The sequence below is a fragment of the Etheostoma cragini genome, chromosome 7 (assembly GCF_013103735.1).
Source record: "Etheostoma cragini isolate CJK2018 chromosome 7, CSU_Ecrag_1.0, whole genome shotgun sequence".
In the NCBI taxonomy this organism is placed as follows: domain Eukaryota; kingdom Metazoa; phylum Chordata; class Actinopteri; order Perciformes; family Percidae; genus Etheostoma; species Etheostoma cragini.
This window is the reverse complement of record NC_048413.1, coordinates 7,337,685-7,362,987: the sequence shown is the minus strand read 5'-3', so window position 1 is coordinate 7,362,987 and position 25,303 is coordinate 7,337,685. Positions and strand designations below refer to the sequence as shown.

The following is a 25,303-nucleotide window of genomic DNA, read 5'->3' as shown; positions in this document are numbered from 1 at the left end:
GCTGTCAAAGTGGTAAACCAGTCTTTTGGAAAACTTCCACATAAAGAGAGGATCATAAAAAAGCCTTTCTCATTTCCCCTTTTGATCTTAGAAAGGTCTGATTCTGTATTTAACCACTCAATAGGAAGTTATATTACCTTGAGGTCTTGTAAGATGTGTTATTGTACTCAAATATGGCCACACAACTGGGATTGTGGTTCTTATTTCTGTGCTATAAACATGAAATCTTAGTAAACAACCCCAAATCGGGACAGAGTAAAGGGTGGGGCTGGGGTGGGGGGGGCTTCCCTACCCCTCTACTCTCTGACCACACCCACCTTTGGAACACAGGCTTCATTTTGATCTAGACTACATAAGGTTTTGTGACTGCAGCTTGGACACCCCCCCCCCCCCCCCCCCCCCCCCCCCCCCCCCCAACACACACCCACAAACACAATTATGTACGCTTTATTAAAAATAATTGTACACACATTGACTAAGTTGATTTCCCTGAAACACGCTTCAGTTCAGCTGCAAAGCACAGAGAGTCGGCTCACTGTTGTGACTGCACTGTGTAAAGTGTGACGTGTGCAGAGCCGTCCAGCGCGAGGGATGTGACACAAACTTAAATACCGCTGTCAGAGTTTCTCAGTCCCGTTTGTTTCCGTGCTGCTTAATGAAAATCTTAGGTGCATTCCATCCCTCTGGCGCCTTCTTCAGCCCGGCTCGTGTCCAAATCCTCTTCAGGTCCTCCTCGAATCGTTTCTGCACAGGACAAAAGACTCTGTCGTAACAACAACAACTAGGCTTAATTGGCTTCCAACAATTAAAAAAGCTTTCAAGACTGTGTAGTACATATAATAACATACATTTAGTGACGCAATTAATGTTAAATACTACTATTAGTGTTCATTTTAATATCACACATCACACTGATATTTGCTGAAAATTACAATTTGTCCAAAAACATCTGTCTAGTCAGTATGAAAGGATCCCATTTAATCTCCAAAATGAGGAAACTAACCTGCTTCTTCTTGCCCCTGCCCTCCATCACTCTCCTCCTCAAGAATTTAGTCCTTTTTAGCAGCTTCCTGTATTTATGGCGGTTCATCTTCCTCCGCCTGATCTCCAAAACATTCTTACAACTAAGAGGTGTCGCTGAACCCTCCCCATCCTCCAAAACAAGGACAGAGACGGGAGGCAGCAGCTTTTCCTCCAGCAGCGCTGCGTCCTCCTGCGGCTGAGCGGCCTCCAGCAGCGGAGGGAGGAAGTAGCGCAGGGAGAGCCAGCTCTCCAGGGGACTCACTGACAATTTACGCGGCACAAGAGCCTCGTCCAGTTCGGGCTCGAGCTGTACCCATCGAGGAGGAGATCTGTTGTCTGCTGCTGTTGAGTAGCTCCTCAGTTTTTGTTGTAGCGAAGAGCAGAGAGCAGGAAGAACCGGTTGTACACATCCATTCAGCATCTGTCCATGGGCTTGAATGGCACCTGGTTATTAAGGAAACATTAAGGATGTCATCTTGAGTAACAGTACTTTAACTGGAAATATATTGTGAAAAGAATGAAATGGGTGAATAGATTGATATTAGTTTATACTTACACGTTGCTCTACGTAATAGAAGGGGGACGACCTTTGAAGTAAACATTGTTAATCATCCGATTAAAGTCATCAGAGGAGAGGTAACTGGTCACGGGTCCTGTGGGCATGAGCAAAGTACTGGGTGTTGGTCTTCCACAGAGATGTCAAACACGTGATTAATTAGTGGATTAATCAATGCATTGATCAACAGAAAATTGATGGGCTAGCGTTACAATTTGGACAACGGGCGATACGGAATCAATTATCCAAGACAAATGCAAAATAAACTGTAACTTAACTAAACTAATGAAAATAACTGTTACAGGAAACATGTCAGCATGTCCAACCCTATGGATGAGATTAAAATGTTATTATTTTATTTGTGTACTATTTGTTTTTCTATTTTAGCATTATAGTCAGATTTTGCTCATACTTGTGGGGTTTCCTTTATGTGATGAGTATCGTTCGAGGTCCATGTGCCTGAGGCCTTAGATTTTATTTGGGTTGTGCACATGACCCATAAAGAACCCTAAAGATAGCATTGGTCTAAGGCTGGGCCAAACCCATAAAGAACCCTGAACCTAGCATTGGTCTAAGGCTGGGCCAAACCCATAAAGAACCCTGAACCCAGCATTGGTCTAAGGCTGGGGCCAAACCCATAAAGAACCCTGAACCTAGCATTGGTCTAAGGCTGGGGGCCAAACCAGTCGCCCGGGTGACAGCCGGTTCCCCCCGTTGAGGTGGGGTAGAAGGTCCCGGGTACACCAGCCAGCACCGAGAGGCTGAGTTTCTTTTACCCTCAGGCCACTAAGATCCGAACCAGGCCGCTGCCTGAAACAGATTCCATGACCAATCATGCCCAAGTTCAAGGAGCTAATGCGATTACTTTTTTCAACAACGTACGATTTCACGTGACAAATCAAATTGATTGATTAGTTGATTGATTGGTTAACATAGTGACCGACGGTCACTAACGTCCTTGACTACATAAAAAAAAATACAATAACAAAGAGGAACTGACGTTATTGAGCGATTGCACTAGATTAAATATTAAACATTAAACTTATTTTCTAACGCTATGGCCCTCTTCGGGATGTTGCTAAAGCTAGCTAGCTAGCAATGTAGCTCCGCTTTGAAGGTGAATATCGCTTCATTATCACTAAACGATTACAGCTAACGACGTTTCGGCTATCAACTATATAAAAAACATGGATCAATTATATTATATTTTACGGACGGTGTTACGTTACCTTATTTTCCGTTGACCGGGGTTTTTGTCTTCAATGTGACTCTAGAAACCGACTTCCGGCTTGGGTAACACAAATGTAATGCCCTTCCTGTTTCTCGTAGCAGACGAGGGTTCCGCTGGAGCAGCAATTTAGGTTACAATCTCTGAAAGTTAAAAGAACCAAATTGGCTTTAAAATTTTAAATTAAATGTACAACAACAACGTTACTAATAATGATAATACATTGTTCAGAAGAAAAATAAATGTACATAAATAAACTGTGTTTTTGCCTTGAATCTTATAGCTTATCAGCCTGGATAACAGACGAGTTTAGCCCCGCCCACAACATTTGAGTGGGTGTTTTAATTGTAATTGCTAGTATTCTGCAGTTAGGAAACAAAATACATAAACCTACCATGATTAAATACAAATTGAATTTGTGACATGAATTTCATCATTTACAGTATTGTGTGGCCCTGTGCTTAGCAACACACAGTAGGTGGGTCTGGACTAGAGGTATGAATGACACCACTGGAGGGCACTAGCAATCTAAATCACCATGGTAGGTTCAGATGAACCCTTAACTTCTCATTTTGACAGCTCTGTGATGATGAATAACATACTGCATAGGAACATAATTCAGAGATAACCCTTGAGAGAACATGAACTGTGCAAACTGGGAATGCAACTCCGTGTTTTAGCCAAATAAATACAAAGACAGGTAAACAGGAATGGGATCATTTGCATCTGAGTTGCTCTCTTTTGGGACATAGTGTGTAATTATCATTTATTAGCTATGTCAATTTTTATATTTTCTATCATCTTTTTAAGCTGACTGAGGTGACTGAGCAACAAGTTACTGTGTAGCTACAGGGTGTATGGAGCTGTCTGTTATCTTTCATCATAGTGCACAAAATGGCCATGTTGACAAAAGACCACATACTAGTAGAAGAATAAGTCATCAGTATTTATCCAAGCAAAAATGTGCAGCTCCGAGCAAATAAATGAGATAGAAAATATATTTTTTTGTCAAGTGGTGTTTCTCGAAAGGAAGAGGAATGACACACTAGATGAGTAAAGGGGGATCTGGAGTGTAAACGGTTTCATGCAAAATAGAAAATAGCCTTGGCATGAAAAACATAAAAGACCATGTGGTGCAGCTGTATAAAAAGGGAAGCCTCCACTTTTTTCATTGAACTAGTTTTACATACTTGTGGGCAGCCACATGAAATCATTTATTCATGGGGCTTTCTCCAGCTTTCATTAAGACTGTGGGAAGTGGAACGTCTACAGTTTGTAGGCATTTCAAAGCAGGGATTTTGTTGCAATTGGAATATTGTATTTGTGTACAAATACACAAACACAGAATACTTACAAAAGCAAGAGGTGAGTGACGTGATGCGGGGCAATAAAGTGACCTGTACAACAGACTGTAAAGTTCTCAGGGCATTTATTTACAATAAAAATAACAACAACAAAACATCCATTTCATTGTAAATCCTGCTGGCTGTTGACTATTAGCTTCACTATATGTACTTATACCATCAGTTTGTGATAAGGCAACTGAAATGATCAGCAGGATGTACTGTGAGATTTCCCTTTTACAGTATAGTCTGAATAGCTTTTAAAATATCGCTCCTACAAAACTCTCTTGAAATAATATTTAAAAGCAAAGGTACAAGAAATGAAACAATATATTGTCAACTTGGCAGTAATTTGAAGGTATTGGTCAATCCTATTTTAAATCAATGGCCTATACATTTTACACTGTCATCCAACTTAATAGGTATTTACAAAATCAGTAGTTGTATTTAGAGTTATTTTCTCACATTAAAAGCAAATAAATATTCACTGTTTTCATTATAATTGCACTGAAAATAGACTGCACTGAAAGATATGTGGCCCGTGAAATAGACCGAGTTTTACAGATGAAAACATTATAATTTACTCCAAAGCAACACGTACAGTAGAAGCATATGGCAGGATGCTGAATGTAGTCACCATAGAGCTGCAGAATAACAATAACAGATGAATGCTATAAATGCCAGTTCAACAGGAACCAAATCAATAAATAAAATCTGAATTGAACATAATGAAGAGACTGGTCTCTTTGCCAACAAACAAGACGGACAAAGCAGATTGATAGAAGTTTTACAGTTAATCTCATAGTGCAATCCCATTATTAGCTGCAGAACACACAAGTTAAACAAGTGAGGTAAAATAAATCTAAGGGACAAAGAAATTGCATGTTTAAGTCATAAGGCCATGTTATCTACGATGCATTGCTTTCTCCACTGTGTCCTTTGGTGTCAAGTTGGATATCTGATCTTGTAAAAGGAAAGAGTACAATTGTTTTGCTGCAGCTATACAGTCCTATTTTTCCTATTTTACCCGGAACGTAATCACAGTTAACAGCATGCAAAAGATCTCAATTCTATATCACATTAGATGTTAGAATATATCCAACTTTGATGTTGAATATTTTATATTACGTATACATTAGAGATCTTTATTGAGCCGAAACCTCTGTTGATTTGGTGAAACCATCCAGGCAATTATCTTCTCTATGTTTCAGCAAAAGTCCTTCTTAGAATGTATTCAAAGAGCTCAATGGCACTGTCTTTACCCTGTATGGCCAGCAAACCTGGGCTTCAACAAGACAAACTAAACCACAGTGATAACTTTTACAAATAAAACCGTGGAAGGTGTAGAAAGAAAAGGTGCTCGTTTGAAACAAAAGGTGTGGGAAAGAAAAACATACGACCACATGTAGGCAACAGAACAGAGTGGAAGGAAACATCACTGTGCAAAAGCTGGCTCCTCTTTGTGTGTCCTCCCCATTGTCCTCCAGGTTTCTGGAAATGCTGCACCCTGCAGCAGACTGGCCAGGCTCCACCTGCCTTTTCTAGTCTTCCTTATCTTCCTCATCTTCCTCATCTTTGTCCTCCTCATCATTGGTCTAGGCAAACGCCTGCACTTGTCTCACCTCCCAGTGGCATTGTGACTTATGGGAATGCTTTAGGAACAAAAGAGATATCTGGTAAAAACGTTACTCTTATTCATATTATTGACTAAAAATGGTTATTTGCAAAAACATCTATAAGTTCTTGATTTGATTTATTTCTCAGTAATCTTAACAAGTCTTATGATTGAAACAGTAGCACCAGTACGTATGCAGTACACAAGCCTCATCGATGTATGTACATTAGATCTGGTTCATCTGTCCATAGTTTAAATCCATGGGTTAAGACTGTGTGAATGTGAGAAGGTACTGAGGAAAGTCTAACCTGAAGATGGAGATCCAGGATCCAACCAGATGGGTGGAGTTAACAGTTCTGCACACAAAAGCACACAAAGAGCAACAAAAACAAAGAACAAGCACCAAACATCAGCAACAGCACACAAAAAGCAATTTAAAAAAATCAATACAATAAAAATCATGCACAGCAACAACAGTGATTTGAAAGTAGCTGGTTTTGGGGCTATTTCCAGGTCATTGGATACGTGCGCCCCATGTAGGCTCAGGCCCGAGGCCCATTTGCTGCATGTTATTCCCTCTCTCTAACTCATATCCTGTCTCTCCTCAACTGCTCTAATAAAGGTAAAAGTCCTAAAAGCTGGTTTGTAATCTAGATTTTAGTTAAATCCAGGGTGGCGTTGACTCACCGAAGAGGACTGATGGTCGTGTGGTCGTTCCAGTTTAATACGGACGTCTGTACCCTTCCCTCGTTCAGGTTTCCCAGGCCCTGAAGGAGAAGTCAACAGTGTATCAAACTAGTCATGTGTGTCCATCACAGTTATCTTTGAATATTAAGAGAAGGAAGAGAATTGAGTATATTGTGTTTTTAAACATAAGGTTTAAAAACGAGCTTCAACCTTTTTCACCCATTGATGAGTTAAGATGAAAAAATCTATTCACTAAAAAGAAAGTTGTATAATTACATGGTTCAAATTTATGGTGATTCATATTTTTCTTAGACATGAAGGGGGAGAGAGGGAATGATATGCAGCAAAGGGCCACAGGTCAGAACCAAACCCAGGCCGCTGCATTGAGGACTGAGCCTCTGTATATGCCACCAGGTGAGCTACCCAGGCTTTTTGAACCACACTTAGTCTGGCCCCTGGCCTGAAACCACTTTGCCATGGCAGACCCTACCAGGAGCACCAGGCTCCAGGCAACACAGCCCTCAGGGTCACAGGGACACACAAACCCCTCCACCACGATAAGGTGATGGTTCCCGGAGAGGCTAGCAAGCAAGCCAAGTTTATTCATATGACACGTTTCCCAGAAACCAGGCAAAAAATATACAAATGAATTGGCAAGAGGCCATTTTCTGCATTGAGGACTCTTACTGTAATACTTTAACGACATTTTTCCAGATTACACTTACATACTCTTGCTTAAGTAAGATTTTCAGTGCCGAACCTTTATTTATAGCAGATTATTTGTTAGTACTTTTACTTAAGTAAAAGATGTAAATACTTCCTCCTCCACTTTGCATTGGTCAATTATGTGTTTCCACCCCTATTCGGAAGTATTTATGTAAGTAAACAGATAAATCAACAAATGTACAAATGAGAAAACTAGTAGTTACATAACGTAGCCATTATGTGTTTTACAAACCTCTTAAGACTCTTGTAATTTTTAAGTGTTGAAACTTTTTCACCTGCTTCTCCAAGACTCCCACCTGTCTCACCTGGGGAGCTCCCATGACTGCTGGTACAGGTGCTGCTGATGTTGTCCTCTAGCCAGGTGTTGTAGGGGAAGGAGTCTCGCTTGTGTGGTGTCCCGGCGGACGACAGACTCTCCTGGAGAGTATGCAGAGGAGAGATGCAGCAAAACACACATGTACTATATTCGACTTAAAAGAGAATTCCGGTCGATTTCAACATGTAGCACTTTTTTTTTAAATGTGTAGTGCTGTCAGTAGCGAGACAAATGAAAACAATCGGTGCGGTCTACACAGAGGTATTCTGCTGCTAGAGTTAGCCCCAAACAGGCTCAAACAGGCAAGTTTTAAACTTGTTTTTAGCCTCTGAACATGTTCAAAATGTCCTTACCAGTACCTGGTCATGTGCAGTTATTCCTTCCAAGTGAACACAGGGAATTTGACTGCAGTTGATGTGACAGAAAGGCATTAAAGTTCAGCTATTTCACATACCTCTGTTTATTTCCTGTTTTCCAGTGAAGTCCACAATAGTCGATTAACACAACTTTTGTTAATTGAAGCAAAAAACAGGTTTAAAACATGCCCTGTTGGGTGAAAAATCTAGCAGGAGGATAACCTGCTGTAGACTGCAACAACTGTTTTCATGTGTCTCACTACTGACAGGACTACAAATTTAAAAAAAACAGAGCTACATGTTGAAATCAACCGGAATTCTCCGTTAAAGACATGCCAACTACCCATTTGCACATGTATTGTTTCTTGCATGATAAACATAGAACAGAATAGTCTGTATTGTCATTTTACATGTAACATGTAACATGTAACATGTAACAAACTGTAATTCAGTCCTTTGGTGCAAAACATTAGCAAAAGTGCCAAGCAAGTGAATAACTTTAAAGAAAGTATAAACACAAAATACAGACATACCAAAGAACAAGACATTCACTACATGATTTATCTTTCAAAAGTGCAGTTAGGGCTTTTTGTTTAACTGTTTCTCAGTGTTCTTTATATATATATATTTTTTTTTACTTTCCTGAAACAGCAGTTCGAACAGAAAGAGTCCGGTGGTGACATGGATCATTTTAGTATGCTCTGGGCACTCACCATGCCTGTGTCATAGTCCTCTGTGGCCTCTGTTTCGTTCTCCTCCACCACACTGGCAAAGCTACTAGCGTTGGAGGAGGAGCGGGAGAGGTCATGAGCCTCTGGGATGGATGGGGCCCTGCCAGCGAGATAAGAACTACACCCTGGGTTATCACTCTCCAGCACAGCCAAACCTGATTTTATCTTATGTATAGGACACAGTCATTCAACATGCTGCCACAGCCAAGAACTGTCCCAGCGGTTACACAAACACAGGTATGGCAACACAAGGTATGAATTATAAGATCACTACATCCATGTGACTAAGTTATTTTATTATACACTTTACTATTCATTATACCTGTTCTTGGTTGTAAGCACCTCAGGGGAGCTCTGATTGGATGAGTTGTCAGATTTGGGGTCTTGAGAGACGTGACCGCTGTCAGGGGTCTTCTGGGTGTATGGGGAGTTCTCTCGACTGCAACATGAGACATGGGGTACAAAATATCAGCAAAAGCAAAGAGAACACAATACAATAAATAAACATGCACTGATGAGAAGTAAATAGTAAATTATCAATGTTAGTTAGTAGGGGTGGGACAAAATTTCGATACGGCAATAAGTCATGCTTCGTCGTGCAATAGGTGAATCGATACGCTGGCGCCAAATAAAGATAAGTTAATGAATAAAAAGGCTCTGTTAAGTAGCTTTCCCTAATCCAAGGGTTGCTACTTCGGACAGCGGACAGATGCCCGAGCCACGTTTGAGTCTAAAGTCCGGATCCATAGTTACTCTATAGTTCTGTAATATTTTATGTAACAGACTGAAAAGCTGGTCTCTAATAGTTTGGACTTGCATTAAATAAAGACAGAAAACCTGCACTTAACCTTTTTACGGGCATTCTGTATTCATAGCTAGACCGATATCACGACGTATCATTATAGGATTGTATAGCAATATATTGATTATCGCAAAATTGCTGTTTTTGTGATATGGGTATCGTGAGCCATGTAGTGTATCTTATCAGGAGGTACCCTGTGATTCCCACCCCTATTAGTTAGCAACTACAAGGCTTGAGATTAAAAAGATGTAGAACATATAAAATGGTGTATGGGTACACATTATAAATAAATACAGCAAGAATATGCCAAACACTTTTCTCACCTCTTCTCATGGACTTCTTGGATGTTTTCAATACCGATAGCACTGCTTCGCCTGGAGCTGAAAGGACCAGACTTTTTCCTGGTTGGGCTTTTCCCTGGGACAATCAAAGACTGCCACGGAGAGAGAAAATGCCGTCAGAGTCAAAATACTTCCGATATTGAAAATATATTTGAGTAATATTAAGTTGATCTCAAAAGCTTCAATGTATTAGTATATTTCTGAATAGAGTTATTTTGTCTTAACCTTTCAAATTGCATTGCATCCTTCAAGTTGTTACTCAACCAAAAAAATAAAATAAAATAAAATGTGCACTCATCGGCTTAATGTCAAGCCCCGGTGGTCTTTCAGCCAGTGCAGTGCAGACTAATGCAGGAGATGAAAGATGGATTTAAGGGCTCCATGGCTTACCACTAAATATGCTTTCTCAGCGACTGCTTTGTTCATTCAATCTCCCTTTAAAGCTCTCAAAATAAGAACTTGAAAAGCCTTTTAACTTAATGTGGCTTCAAAGAGCAGGAGGAGCTTTTTATATATATGCATAATAAGTTCTCTGTAAAGGAGCATTAAATCATTAATATTTATAATTTTTAAACAAATAGAGAATCAAAGCATCCTGGAATTAAAACTAAAAATAGTAAATTACAACAGAAGGCAAGCACATTGATCAGTAAAGGAGATAGGACAGTGAGAATAAAAGAAAACCAATATGAGTCCGTAGGGAGCCTTGAAACATGACTTTTACTGTCTATGTGCTACTTAGCTCTTCTGATTTATAGATGTAGTCTATGCAAAATCCTAAATATTGGAAAAGACAAATCAATATATAACTGAGAGAATGTGGAGGAGAATATTTGTATCTGCTTTTGATTTTATCCCAGATTGAGATAATGCTCTTTATATAATGCTTCCAGTGCATACTATTGTAAATACAGAGTGCTGAAATGCATAGAGAAAAGTGCTTGATGCGTTGGAGCCATGCAGAAAAATAAAAAAAGCAAAAGGAAAAACGAGTAGTTAGAAAGTAGTTATAATTAGACATGAACCTCTTCTACTGTTCCTATCCCTATGGCACTGCCTCGACGTCCATATTTACTGGGACTTTTGCCTGGGACAAGCAATGACTGAGCCACACAGAAAGAGGAGACAGAGAGAGAGAGAGCAAGAGAGAGAGCGAGAGAGAGAGAGAGAGCAAGAGAGAGAGATGACAAAAGGGGGGGGGGGGAGAAAACATGAGATATACACAAATATGAAATTCCATGCAATCATAATCAAGATACAAAGCACATGTTAACTGGAGAATTCAAAAAGGGACATTTTGGCTCCATGGGTGCAACACAGGCAGCCGAATGGGATAGAGAAGTGATGAGTCAGTTATGTGAGCCGTATGCCTGGGAGGAAGAGGATGAAGAGCAGACAACAACAGCAGAGGACGGTCTACAGCATGTTATGCGTTAGGTTAGGCAGGGTTATTGGCAAAAAGCAAGCCTGAGTTACATTCATTAATAAAGCATTTAGGTTAATAATAATGGTTAGTTATTTTTGATGGCAATCTTAAATGTGAACTAGAACTACAGTATTAATGTGTGTGTTTTATGATTTTTACTTTCATATAAGTCAGAACATTTCCATTAAAAATTCCTTTCTGCAGTCCTCCAAAATATACAGACAAGCAACCATATGCTCAGATGTTAAGTACAGACCTTGGTAACTACAATTGACTGTGTTTGACTTTTGACTGAAGGATGAAAAGCTTCTCTATGAGTTGAAAAAAATATTTTCAACACTCAACTTTTTAAAGTGTTTACAGAACCAATTATATAAACTCAAAAAACATTGCGAAGAAGATTCCATCACAAGGTTTTGAAGACAAAAATAGTAACTTTCTCCTAATGAAAAAAAACAAGGCCAAACGCATTTGCGCACACGCACACACGCGCACACACACACACAAACACACACAAACACACACACACACACACACACACACACACAGGACTCAACCCACATTCATTAGAATTCAAGTGAGACCTTAAGGACAATGCAGACTCATGGGGATTTAAATAATGAGAACACAGATAAACACAGTAAGAATTAGAAGCAGTTTTAACCCTGGGTAGAAGTTCACCTTGTGTCCTAGAAGCATTCGAGTGTATGAGTGTCTAGCCACTTCCTCTTGTGGTGGAAGGCAATTTGCAACCAGAGCAGAGATTAAGACCCAGGCATAAGTGCTCCATGCGAGCATTTCTCTGTGAGAAGTGAGCGCAGCAGACCAGTGAGGGAGAAGGGGGCATGAACTTGAGTATAACCGCTTAGGGGGAAAAGAGGGAGCGAGACTGGCCTCACTCAAGACCAGAAGGAGTGGGGCTGTACTTACTATCCCTGGGAATTTGGGGCTGTCTGCGGGCTCGTGGTTAAAGCTGCTGTTGAAGCTAGTAGAGAATGTGTGTGGCTTCTTGAAAGCAAGACCCGTGGCATCCATAGAGTGGCTCCTGCTGCGGATCACCCGCTACAGAGAAAGACGAGGAGGAGGAGATACATTCAGATGGCGCTGACCCCTGTGACCACTGAGCAGCGCTGTAAGGCGTGCAGGCCGAGAGGAGCCTCGGGACTGTCCCTGAACACTGACCATTACAGGCAGAGAGCACTGGCCTGATGCTAATCCTGACAGACAAGGAAGCCACAGAGAACACTGCTAAGCTTTAATGCCCAGAGGGGGGATTCCGATTAGTCATTATGTTAGATAGGTGGTAAGAGAAGAGAGGGGAAGTAGAAGGACCAAGTGGCTGACAGATGTCTGATAACAATGACTTGAAACACAGCCATGAGAGGTTAAAGCCCAGTGCACCTCTTTGCAGACATGGAACAGACAGAGTGAAGAGGCAAAATCATCAGAGGGTGGTGTAAATCTATCCATTCAATTTGATATTGTGACATACAAAGATGACGTAACCATGTAAATAATGGACTAGTGACTCAACACTGGCACATGCGGAGAGCACAGCAGCACAAAACAGCATGGAGGCAGAAGGAAGAAAAGTTGGGAAGCCAAGAGTGGTGTGTTCCAACAGGACAGAGCTCAGAGCTTCTCTTCATTTAGAATAATACAGATTGATAGAGAGGGAGAATGATAAACCCTCAACCCACAGCTTGCATAAAGATAAAAATAATCCTGAGAGACTGCCAGAGAGAAGATATCCTTTTTTTTACATCCACAAAAGAAACATCTGGTACAAAAACTGGTTACTGTAACTAGTGTAGATGCCAGTTTGACTGTACTGATACTGTTCTTGTGCGGTAATAAAGAGCTTTTAGTGACACTTAAAAGTATAGTTTGACATTTTGGGAAATGTTTGCTTTCTTGCTAAGAGTTGATCAAAATCAGGAGGGGAGAGCTAGCCTAGGTGTGTGAAATTAACAAAGATTAAGGTACCGGCACCTCTAATGCTTCCTAATTAACACATAATATCTAATTTGATTTAATCCATACAAAAGCCAAAGTGTGTAAAGCACAATGTGTTGATTTACAGGTAATAATATGGTTTCTTCTGTCCAAAGATCAGCTGAGCTAGGCCAACTTTTTATCCCCGTTCCCAGTCCATACGCTAAGCTAAGCTAACAGCTTTTTATTTAGCAGACACACAGGTGGTATCTATCTTATCATCTAGCCTTTGGCAAAAAAAGTCAATAATTGTAATTCCCCAAATGTCTCCTTTTAAACTACTTTAATGGAGATAAATCTAAGCTTGACCTCAAATTGCCGTCAAAGTAATTAACAGTGTTTCTATCTTAGTGCTGGCATAACAAAAATGTAGATTTGAAAGAATTACAAAGGACGTTGTCAATGCAAACATGTTTTTTTTTTTGAAGCAGCGACTTGCAGAGAGTGAAGCTGTCAGTTTGACCCCCCAGCCTCTGCTGCTGCCTCTCCAGTTACCTTGAAGGACTCAAAGAAGCCCCCTCCTCCTGCACTCCCATTTTCCAGTTTGTCGTCGTCTCCTGCAACACCCATCATGGCCTGACTGTTCACATGGAGCTCCTCATAAAGGGTCTCTAACAAGGCCGACCTCGTTCGTTCCTTACACACACACACACACACACACACACACACACACACACACACACACACACACACACAAACAGAGGAAAATGAAACAAAGGATATTTTCAAAATTCCACAAATGTTTTAAATTGTTTTTAAACAACTTACCTCTAATTTGGAAAATTTCTCAGCTTTGTAGCAGGCATACTCTGCATTGATGAGCTTTGTAAAAAGGAAGTCGTGAAATTCAGTGCTCTGGAAAAAGAGAGGAGGTAAGAGACAATACATCATGTTGGTTAATACAATGATGACCAAGAGAGGGAAAGTGCACTGGCTTGCGGATGCAAAAGCTCAGGCATAAAATATGTTCTTTCTCTTACTTTTTTAAAGACAGCTGGGTTTGGAAGGGCCGGGCCAAAGAAAGGTACATCATCCCGTGCTGTCACTGACACCTGCAAATTAACAGTAAGATGGAGTTTAATCAGGTATCCATCACAAAAAAACTAAGTCAGACCACAGTGAGCAAAAAAAGTCACCTTGTAGAGAACATTGTCAGAGCAGGGGTTGACCACTTGGACCACAATGTAGGCGTGGAGAAAGTTGGAGGCAATCATGTCCGGTACAAAGGGAGTGTTTTCCTCTTGGAATAAGATGGCCACAATGTCGTTCCCTATGTGCCGCTTTCTCTGCAACTGCAACACACCAGACACGTAGTAACATGTCACAAATTAGCTTAGAGTTAAGTTATCTGCTGGTTTCAGAATGCCACAATTATGATGACACATTTAATGCTGGCTGGAACTGAATTTGGAAGACAATAAGTAAGAAACCCTTTTGTTGACGTTCCTATTGATTGTTGATAAAGCTAAGTTTAATTCAAAGAATACTTTTTTTAACACCAATAACAACACAAAGCTTGCAAATCCAGAATGGGGCCAAACGAACACAGCTAACAAAGTGTGTTCACATAGTATCATTCACAAAGTCCTACCTGCTCATCAGATAAACACTCACACACATTTATACTCCGCTGGCACAGCATCAGGGGTAACTCAGGGTTCAGCGTCTTGCCTAAGGACACGTTGACATGGGATTGATCTACCAACATTTTGATTGGCAGGCAACCACTCTACCACTGAGCCATGTGCAGACTATAGAATTATTCAATTACACTCCTCCCTGTCGCACAGGCAAATGCATGTGAGTTTGTGGGACACCGCCAGGGAGTGCTGTTTCTCCTGAAGACAGCCTGAGCAAGCACTGATTGGCTCAAAGGAGCTAATGCTGGACAACACCCCCTGGGCTTCCAGCTGGGGAAACTGAGCATATAGAGTAAACCTAATTTTCAGAGTATTTGGACTATTGCCTCATCTGTGTTTGTGCAAACCATGACAGCAAATGGTGTAAAAGCTTGTTCTAATCAATCAGTGTTTGTGTGACCATGTGAGGCGGAAAAGGAGGATGTGCTTTAAATCACTGTAAGGAAGGTGTGCTGCTTGCATATGCAGACCCTAAAGCATACATTTCAATTTGTGATTCATGTTTACTACCAGTGGGTATTGTTGCCAATATATGCTGCAGGTGATTGGGAGGGACATGCAAAATATGGCATTACAATAACCAGAGGGAACCTGTCTGACTGCGTGCAGTGAATCATGAAAGGTGTGTTAGTCTGGCATTGTATTGCAGTACCTGCTGGGTGTCCCCATCTGTGTAAGGCAGCTTTGTAGACACGTGGAACATGACCTCTTTGTTACGGTAGTTGCAGTAGACAGACTCAACGCCAGTCTGCCCATGAGTCACGTCCAACCCTCCACGGAAACTGCAGAAAACAGAACAACATCTAACAAGATGTTCTCCACCATCCCAGTCCAGTACCATGACCATCATTCCTGTAGCTAGCCTGACAGAATGTGAATTGTGGTTGGCATCATGTTATTAGATTAGATTAGATAATACTTTATTCATCCCACAATAAGGAAATTCCCTTATGAAATGCATGGTCAAGTATACATAGTGCCTTTAAACCAGAGATAGATCCTTACCCTTTAAAGTTGTGCAGCTCAATTTTCTCTCCTAGAAACTCCAGGAATTCTACAAAGGCAGGACTTTCTTCACTGTTGCCAAACAGCTCTTCTTCTGAAGTCTGTATCCAGTAAAAACAAAACAAAAACTCCTAAACCTCAAGGCTTGGAGGACAAAATGATTTCAGCAACAGGGCTGGGATGATTTGTGAGGTAGACTGTGTACTGTATGATACAATGTTAATGTCCAATAATAACAGCACTTATGTCTGCATAAGAAATACAAAAGTAGTAGAGTAGTAGAGAGTAGTAGAGTAGTAGTAGAGTAGAGCCAGCAATGGCACGATGAGTATTTTATGTAAGGTGTGTTTTTTTTTTCTTGCCACAGATCATTCGGGTCAATAACTGAATGCACGAAGTGGAGTGTTTCTGGTGTGTGTTTGGCACTCTGGTTTAAACAACCTTCATTTGCATTTCAGATGTGTAGAAGAAGGTTTTAATCAGCTGAGACGGACAGTTGATCATTTATTGAAAGAAAGTAGAATAGTGATGTGAAATCAAAAGCATGTCTTAACACTAAAACATATCTGAGAAGAAGGTTCTTATTTCTGTTTTGTTTTCCGTATGCAATAAGCCTACTTAACCATCATGCCTTTCTCCACTTAGCACCCCCCTTGAATAGAAAATGTCCAAAAGGATAAGCAGAGGGCCCTTATTGCCTTTGTGAGATGGCCCTTGGCTTGTTTATCTATTTAGACTACTGCGGGCTTTAAGGAATCAGCCGTGCAGATCTCTACACACCGAGGTCTCCATTTAAAGGTCCAAGTGCCCTCAGCAAAGCATTCAATGGATCCTCTGCCCCCACATCGCAAACAAGAGGACTACAATCGCCTCAAAAAAAAGAGGGAGTGTTGACGACAGCTTCAGTTACTGGGCTTGACTGGACTGAACACAATTAAGACATAATCAGCTTCCTTAAACGAATCCCAAATTGCAATGTTTGATACGTTATCATTCTTCACAGCCTGGATACAATTAATGTAAAGGACGCGTGCACATTAACAGAGCAATCTCTGATCAAGAAATTGCATCTTTGCTATTAGTTCCAATCCAAACTTTATAGCTCACCTGTCCAAACTTTTGATAAATGACCCCAAACTTAAAATTGTTGCTTATCACATGTTCATCGAAAGTGACAATAAGTCTTGAAGCCTGTAAAAAAAAGAAGAACTATTAACGGATAGGTTTCCAGTTTTTTTTAAGTCTGTCTTAAAAGAACAGTCAGTTGCCGACATGAACATTAAAACAGATGTTGCTTGCTGTAACCATTCCTTCTGTTTATACAGACAGTTAAGAAATCTCTTGCTAACAATGTAAGTAATGGGGGACAAAATCCACAAAATGTCCAACTGAAGCAAACATGAAGCTTTAGCAGTCCGACTTAGACAAATGTAGTTATTGTGATATTATTTAATTCCCTCTTTTTATTTCACCAGACAGTTTTCCCCGTGGGCGCCTGATTAATGTTTTAAGACAGACTTAAACAATTTTAGCCACATCATTGAAATGGTCAGATGTGTGGTAGTGGAAAGGACACATTCATTAGCAACAACTATAGAAACCAAACGAGATCTTACTTTTGGATAAAGGACAGGAAAAAAGCGGTCCACATTGACCTCTTCACAGACGAGCTTAGATTTTAAAAAAAGACAGAGAGGATATTACAAAGTGGTTTGATACTATCCCAGCAGATTAATCGCTGCATAATACCTTTTTTACCTTGGCCATTTGGACCACATTGGGAAACTCTGTCAGACAGGAAATGGGGATCACATCATGGTAGGTTTTCAGCTTGGTCCTGGTGAAGTCATGAAATAATCAGTGTGGTTTCAAAGCCATATAATGTGAGATCAGATGGGGAAAAATCCGGTATAGACCATCATGCAACTTCCCCACCCTCGCCTCTCTTTGCCTACTTACCCTCCCTCCATCCCCGCCCACTGGCTGGCCTAAATAGTCCATCTGTTACTCTGCTGTGGAAATGACAGTGCTGTTGACATTCTCTCGCTTTATGACTCTTACAATGACACCCGTTCTGTATTCACTTATCCAGTCAATACTGGGTATTTAGGAACAAAGAAAGTGGATTATTCTGCATATATATCTGCAAATATTTGTTATGTGCTGACACAACAGATTTAAAGATGTTTCTCTGTAAACGAAAAAACACATTGTACTGTACCATGTATTCGTAATGAGCATTACCTGAGCATCAGACGGAGATGTTCCTGGTCTCCAATCACATCGTACTTTAGAGAGAACACCAGATGTCCAAGGGCGCTGTCCACTGAATAGTAATTAAAGTGTTCCTGAGGGCACAGTACAAGGATACGACCATTAGTTTCTGTCCATAAACAGACAGTCAGACACAAAAACACACACACACACACCCACACACGCACATATGGCACATGTTCTCCGGTCATTAACCCCCATATCCTTCTTCTGTTGCTCTCCTACTAAAGGCAGATCAAATTTGTTCGTAATTATCAGTATGTAACAGGTGGCAAAGCCAAATGTGTGTATGAGATGCCAAAAAGGGAGTCTGGTCTCTGTTAGTGGTTTATTCTACTGGGACAGGCTTTTCGCTCATTCATTTTATTACTATAATGAACAAGAAGGGAAATTGATTGTGAAATGTTCTATAAGAGTAATGAGGCTCATTTGAGGAGAAGGGAAGCGTCATGAGAAGGACTTCAGTAACATCACTTTGAAGGCAGTTTTAGAACTGCTTTTATTATTTAATTAGTGTGACTTTTTCATGTTCCTATCATTACATATTATTGCATGATTGCGAGCATAGAAATTGAACATGGGAAAAACTATGAACAAACTCAGTTGAAAAATCAAATTAATAGCCGGGACAAGATGAAGATGTACAAGCTGAGCTAAGATGGGAAGGATATCTTGTAATATGCTGAACTAATCAGGAATGGAGGCGCCATATACAGTATAGAGGCTGTTTCCTCCTCAACGCATTGGGCCTGGGGTCAACGCCAGCCCTTTGCTGCATGTTATTCCCCCTCTCTCCCCTTTCATGTCTTCATCTGTCCTGTCAAAAATAAAAGGCTGAAATGCCCAAAAAATTATTTGTAAAAAATGCTAATCAGCATTGGTGGAGAACAACACATACAGCTACTGCATCTAGTTACTACAGAGAGAACATGTGGGAAATACAGATATGCTGTTCTATTACCACAATCTAACAAGCTAAGTTGCATTTAGTTGTGACACGAACATGTGGAGAAGATGTAGTCAAATTCTTTTAATTTGGCTCTGGTTTTGTATTAATATTATTTTTATTACAAACACAAATTCTGTGTAAGGATGTCACATATTTACATAAACTTGTGCATAGTTGTTTTTTATTATAATTTGTATTTCTGCTTTAAAGCATGCATCCACAGCTGGTAAGAAATAATAGAGCAAAATACATTTGACTTAAAAGCGAATTTACAACTACATGAAAGAAGATGGAGGAAATGTTTCATTATGAAAAACAAACACATGTGTATGAACTTGTTTAATAGATGATTTTATGTTAAGAACTGAACTCAACAAAGTGGCTAACCTTTCCCAAGAAGTGTTTCCGGAAGATCGTAGCTGTTGTGTTACGTTCCAGCTTGGTGCGGGTGTTCGGAGAATGAGGCTGCGGCTGTTCTGTTTCCACTGTGTCACTCATGTCGTGGTTAGTCCCCTCAATCCAGTAACCCCCAAACTGCGGTAGGAGGATGAGAGGAAAGGGGCTTTTTCTGCCCAACACCTGCCCCCAAATGCCATATGACAAAGGTTGAGAAAAAAAAACAGTACAGTGTGAATGTGAATGTCATAGCAGGACACAAATAAAATGTAACTGATGTCTCAGAAATACACAAACACTAAATGGTGAAAAGTGATACTGCAGCACATCGTCATCCTACCTCATGGACACTTGGGTATGGAATGTAGTCCTCCTCTGTCTGAAAAATAGAGGAAAACAAGCTTTGTTTTCTTATCAAAGAATAAAAACAACCACAGTGTCCAACTCTGTAATCCCAAAGGACACAGATTCAGAGTAATTGCATAACTGTTATGCTGTTTGCTAACTACATAGGAATCAATGCATTGCTTGTTTAAAGTATTGTCATTATTTGGCACATTGATGGTTCAAAACACTGCATTAAATTAGCATCATAGCTTGTTAAAATCGTGGTTGCTAATGTTGTACCATGTCCGTCTGCAGAGCGTAGCATCAGAGGTGTATGATTTTGAAGCTTAACTAACTCTGTTGGTGAAAAATGATGACAAGGCTTGAGAGCATTGCGCTGCATTATGACTAACACTGTGCTCCAGTGTGCAGAAGTAATCAGCCTGTCTGGCAGAGCGAGATATGGTGGAGAAGTCGCAAAACAATGACCGCGCCATGTGAATAATACTGTGTCTCTACATGGAGAATCGTACCTTGAGTGGGGGAGGAAAGGTGCACCTCTGCTCATCCATCCTGTTTCCCTAGAGAGAGGAGAGGACGAGATAAGACACCCCCGAGAGAGGGAGAGAGAGAGAGAGAGAGAGAGAGAGAAAAGGCTAACACTCAGTCATCCACACAGCAACTGGACATGCTTTGAAAGACGTCAACACAAATACCTAACTTCAAACATGATTTGACATGCAAAACAATTTACGTAACAATCATGTCCTAAAAGACCACAATAAAAAAAATTTAGAGAGAGTGATCAACCTCATTATATAATGATACAGTTTTCCCCAGACACAGGCAGCAGGCTGAGGCAACCAAGCAAAGTCAGAGTGGGACAGATGGAAAGATACAGAAAGAGATATATTACACACACAGAGAGAGCAGATACTGAAAGACAATTAAAGGATGTTAAAGAGCAGGCATTTGGGAGTGACTGAAATGTCTGTTAGCACACAGAGGACGTGTGGTAATAAGATGCCAGGAATTAAAAAAGATGCTGAGCTAAGTGATGCTCCTACACTGAAACACCCTCTAGACCTGAGTTTTGTAAAAGAGAGGAACATCGCAGAGATGGATTGATACTAAATCTGGGCTAGGTGATGGCGCCTGAGCCTGATGTCATAGAATCTGATACATCATATTGATATATAAGTCTGACTGGGGAAAAAACACAGTCCTAAATCACCCCCCCGGTTGAAGAGGGATTTTCTTTTTCAAATATTAAGTTATGCCAACAGACAGGAAAGATGTTGTCACTGAAAGATATTATTACTGTCCTAGTGCACTAAAAACATTACTAGAGTTATAGAGTTTCAATAAGCTCTATCATAAAGCCCACTGAGTGTGGGATCACAGAATTAAAAAATCATCCTTTCAGAGACAGCAGAGAGTTTTTGGAGGTGAGATAATAAGCCAACAACGCTGTCAGCCAGTGTTACAATCAGAATGTTAACAGCTGAAAAACACATATTCTGCTCTGACAAATCTCCTCTGAAACAACCAGATATGACCTCAATATGCTTCATGTACACAACGTACAGAAGTATTGTAGCCGAGGAGAGGGCCAAAGTACTGCAGTATTAAAATGAGACACACTCACTGGTTAGTTGCTTGGTAAGTACAGCTCAGAAAGCCGAGACAAAATACAAAGATCAGCGTGTCATCTTACCTGTATCCTTTCAATCATTGCAAATAAATCAGGAGTCTGGAGAGAGGAGAGTGAGATGAAATGTTCTGAGTTCTTTTTGGGTGCTAAGGTTAATTTTAGTTTTTATATATAGCAGTGAGTCTGATTATTAGAGTTCAAATCTGTTTAGCAAACTCCATCCAGTGACAGAAAAACAACCTGTTCAACTCCTTTGTTGACCTCCCTTCCTTGTTGTTTGGGGTCACACAGTGGATTTATTTATTTGATTAGGACAATGCACATTAATCAACATTTTTAGTTAGTCGGCTAATTTTCAATTTTCAACTTAATATGTATTAATTTGTACTAATAATTATTGACGTGGTAAACCTTCCCATTGCCACAAACAGGGCTTGAATATTTCATTACGATGACATAAAAGAACCATGAAACATTGTTATATTTGCATGTTGTTATTTTTCATGTGCAAAGAAATGTGCTGCATGTTAGTCTACATAGTGTCAGAGGTGAATTACACCTCTAGAGCGGTCTATCTCCCTGTTAGACTTCATGAACAAGTTCTTAAACTCCAAAGACATGAATAATAGACTTATTTTGGAGGGATAGTCCTGCATTTAAGGTACTTTCAACATTAATCAAAGATATAGAGAAGATGACAATCCTCTGCATTCAATCAGCTGGGGAACTCAGAAACCCCACACAGAAGTAATGTGACATTTTGCTGTAGTGGAAATATGTCATCTATTTGTATTGTGTTGTCTTGCTTTCTTGTTTTCTGCATTAAAAAAAAGTCTCTTTAACGTCGAGGCCCGCAGATTTCAGATGAAGAATAGCTTTTTGGCTGATTCTGGCATTTTTAACCCACATGTAACCATGTATTGTATTACAGTGAACTGTCCTCTTCTTTAAAAAACTGAATTTAATTCACATTTATCAACAGTTTACATAAAATTAGGAAGATGCACGACCTATTTAAGTGATTAAACAGTGTATACTGTGTGTTTCAGCTGCTAAAGAAAACACAATGGTTAATTGTGTGAAACATTTCTTTCAAATACTAAACATTGTCCTTCCGGTTGTCCTTCTACTAAGAACTGTACAGTGTCAATTGTTTACATGACTCACAAAACCCCAGAGTACAGCCTTATTTTTACTTGTATTTATTTTAATTTACATTTTACCTTATAGCAGCATGGGATCTCTTGTGGTTTGTCACACTATTACACAGCCATGTGTGACAGAACGGCTTCTCCACGCTAAACACCTGCCTGTATCTTTAGGCTAGATCCCCACCACAGCTTTGCCTAAAATTTTCACATACAAAAACTCACATGCATCACTTGAGCATGAAAACTCTAACTACAGCAGAAAATGGTGAACTACAACAGGCAGCAGTAATGCCTGCATAGTCAGTCTGTGTACAGAGCGATCTGGTCTTAGCTTTCTCTGAGTATGAGTAAAGTCCTCCACCATGTGCAAACAATAGTCTGCCCCAAACCCTGAAGGTAAATAACCCCAGCTTCAACAATATTAACCAGAGATTAGGATCTGAGCTAAATATTATTTTGTTAAAAATGGTCCCCTTTCTCTTCAGCTCATCACTTCAATACACAAGCAACATCAACTGTTGTTTTTTTTCATTTGAAACTTTAGTTTTATTCTAGAGAGGCAGTTGTCCATGCCTCTGCAGAAAGGCTTGTAAATGTCCTCTATAGTTTGCAATTCAGTGATGTTTTTCAATCCAGCATGTTTCCAAAGTAAATCTACTTACATGACTGGGTTTCCTCCAGCGTGCCTTTGTCACCATTGGAGAATTGAAGTGGTTGCCATGATTTTCAGCCATTATTCACTTCTCTTAAACAAGTGTCCTGCAGCTTCAAAAGATTTCTCAACTGAGTTCAAAGGGTTTGGATTAAACTCGCTCTCTGACGGCTGTGCCTTTGTCAAATTGACAGTTTACTGTGTCCAACTGTGACACCCAAGGTAAAGCTGCATCCCTGCCGACTGCATCCATGACTGACAGAGTTGGATCAGACAGTGTGGAAGACAAGATCCAGAGGCTTTCCCAGTGTGTGCTCTAAACACAGAACGTTGTCAAGTGTATGTCTCAGGTTGCATGTTTAGAACAGTAATCCTCTGACTAACACTAGGTGTCTTGTCCTCAGCTGATCCTTCTTTGTCACTGCGTTAACAGTGCAGGAGAATAATCAAACCACATATCATCCACCTCTTTCTTTATCTGCCTATCCTGACACGTGGCCAAAGGTGCGGTCCAACTCTTTTACCCTAATGGACATGTCCTTAAACAATCTTGGGTTCAAGGAGGAACTATGGGCATATAAAACATATCAAAGGAGTGTTTAAAGCTAAAGTGATCATCAGCTGTGTTCAAAAGGTTATGGAAAATAAGGAGATGGATAGAGTAAAGGAGACAAAAGTCTCAAAAGAAATCTAAATAAACACACAAACTGCAATGGAACCAAAGTGGAGAAAAACAGCGACCTGAAGCAGAAAAAAAACGTTTGGCAGAGATGACCAGAAAGGAAGAGGTGTGGGGATCCACAACCTGGCTGAGAAACAGTGCTTAGAACATTTATTATGAGAGCTAAAAGGCTCGTCATTATAATGAGGGAAATTAAAAACAGTATGTATGGTTGTAATTCCAGCTAATTTATGGTTGTTTGCGAGCTCACTGTCATCACAAGTTTATGGCAACGCTTAAATAAAAATAGTAAGATAACACTGTCCACAAGCACTAGGCAGTGTGTGTGTGTGTGTGTGTGTGTGTGTGTGTGTGTGTGTGTGTGTGGTCTAGGTATAGCTACATTTGTGGGGACCAAAAACTGTGAAAACAGTATACTTATGGGGAAGTGACTGCTTTGTGGGGACCAAAATGCTGGTCCCCATACCGTTAAAGGGCTTTTTGAGGACTAAGACTTGGTTTTAGGAGTAGGGTTAGAGTCAGGTTATGGTTAGGGTTAGGATGAGGGTTAAGGTTAGGCATTTAGGTTTGATGGTTAAGGTTAGGGTAAGGGGCTAGGGAATGCATTATGTCAATGACTCGTCCCCACAAAGATAGGCAGACACGACTGTGTGTGTGTGTGTGTGTGTGTGTGTGTGTGTGTGTGTGTGTGTGTGTGTGTGTGTGTAAGGAACTGTGATTCAAACTCTGAAAATGATGACTATATTGAGTCTGCTTGTGTAATATATCTCAAAAATATATTAATATATTAATATTACAGAATTGCCAGTGATGCAACTACTCAGATCGTGAAGGTATAATATGTAAAATGGTTGTGTTAAAATGTCTGTTGTTCTAAAAAACAACAACATAACTATGTAATATATTATTGTGAGTTGTGTTCTTACACTATCCCAAATGTTTCCACCACATTTCAAACCCAGAGAAATCTGTTATTTTATTTTTGACACAGGATGTTTTCTTTAGTCGCCTGTCAGTGGCGTCACATGGCCTTATTTGTATACTTTAGTTATTTGTATTTCCATCAAAACCCAGTTGTTTGGGATTATTTGTCATTCATACAATGTCACAGAAAGAAATACTCATAACCGTAATTCTGCTTTTGTTGCCACACTGCCTAATTCGGTTATTAATTACATGCCACTTTGCAACACAGTAATACCGTCTTATTTATTGATACATTTCAATATTTAACGTTTAACGTTACTACAATGTGCTGGTTGGCAAGTAGCTAATGTTAATGCTAATGCTTGGTGGAAGTTACAACATCGTTTAACACGTTCATAAGTTTATTTGTTTTAACTACAGTTGACAGCCCTGGGCTAACCCAGTTCACCAGTAACGTTAATGTTAGCTGTATAGACAGACAACTAATCTAATGCTAATTTA

At 40.1% G+C, this 25,303-nt stretch overlaps 2 protein-coding genes across 25 annotated transcripts in view; both read right to left on the bottom strand.

The window, feature by feature from the left end:
* Positions 1-441: 441 nt before the first annotated feature.
* On the bottom strand, positions 442-2,918 carry aurkaip1 (aurora kinase A interacting protein 1). Its single transcript, XM_034876264.1, has 4 exons — positions 2,809-2,918; positions 1,580-1,676; positions 1,004-1,467; positions 442-744 (listed from the first exon to the last, which is right to left on the bottom strand). Exons 2-4 carry the CDS (start codon positions 1,623-1,625, stop codon positions 628-630), a joined length of 627 nt encoding a protein of 208 aa, XP_034732155.1. The 5' UTR covers positions 1,626-1,676; positions 2,809-2,918; the 3' UTR covers positions 442-627.
* Positions 2,919-4,219: 1,301 nt separating this feature from the next.
* The window catches only part of LOC117947368 (rap1 GTPase-activating protein 1-like), a 43,574-nt gene continuing 22,490 nt past the window's right edge, over positions 4,220-25,303 (bottom strand). For 6 of the 24 annotated variants that reach the window (XM_034876208.1, XM_034876214.1, XM_034876213.1 and 3 more), the window contains 22 exons: positions 21,454-21,489; positions 20,270-20,317; positions 19,750-19,788; positions 19,401-19,592; positions 18,035-18,138; positions 17,549-17,627; positions 17,407-17,460; positions 16,898-16,981; positions 15,791-15,891; positions 15,438-15,567; positions 14,282-14,437; positions 14,126-14,197; positions 13,914-14,000; positions 13,641-13,781; positions 12,081-12,212; positions 10,750-10,827; positions 9,707-9,816; positions 8,904-9,020; positions 8,564-8,699; positions 7,475-7,595; positions 6,453-6,532; positions 4,220-5,802 (listed from right to left, as the gene is read on the bottom strand). In XM_034876208.1, the coding sequence (XP_034732099.1) occupies positions 5,746-5,802; positions 6,453-6,532; positions 7,475-7,595; positions 8,564-8,699; positions 8,904-9,020; positions 9,707-9,816; positions 10,750-10,827; positions 12,081-12,212; positions 13,641-13,781; positions 13,914-14,000; positions 14,126-14,197; positions 14,282-14,437; positions 15,438-15,567; positions 15,791-15,891; positions 16,898-16,981; positions 17,407-17,460; positions 17,549-17,627; positions 18,035-18,138; positions 19,401-19,592; positions 19,750-19,788; positions 20,270-20,317; positions 21,454-21,489 (2,154 nt within the window). In that variant the 3' untranslated portion in view covers positions 4,220-5,745. Of the gene's footprint in view, positions 5,803-6,073; positions 6,122-6,452; positions 6,533-7,474; positions 7,596-8,563; positions 8,747-8,903; positions 9,021-9,706; positions 9,817-10,749; positions 10,828-12,080; positions 12,213-13,640; positions 13,782-13,913; positions 14,001-14,125; positions 14,198-14,281; positions 14,438-15,437; positions 15,568-15,790; positions 15,892-16,897; positions 16,982-17,406; positions 17,461-17,548; positions 17,628-18,034; positions 18,139-19,400; positions 19,593-19,749; positions 19,789-20,269; positions 20,318-21,453; positions 21,490-22,613; positions 22,826-23,203; positions 23,600-25,303 lie in introns of those variants that run through there. The other 18 variants (XM_034876212.1, XM_034876218.1, XM_034876217.1 and 15 more) reach the window with 13 other exon arrangements.

Coding starts and splice junctions, on each gene's coding strand:
- aurkaip1 (XM_034876264.1), bottom strand. CDS start 1,625: ATGTTTACTTCAAAGGTCGTCCCCCTTCTATTACGTAGAGCAACGT. Junction 1,468..1,579: donor TCTATTACGTAGAGCAACGT/GTAAGTATAAAC, acceptor CTTAATAACCAG/GTGCCATTCAAGCCCATGGA. Junction 745..1,003: donor GCAGGGGCAAGAAGAAGCAG/GTTAGTTTCCTC, acceptor TGTCCTGTGCAG/AAACGATTCGAGGAGGACCT.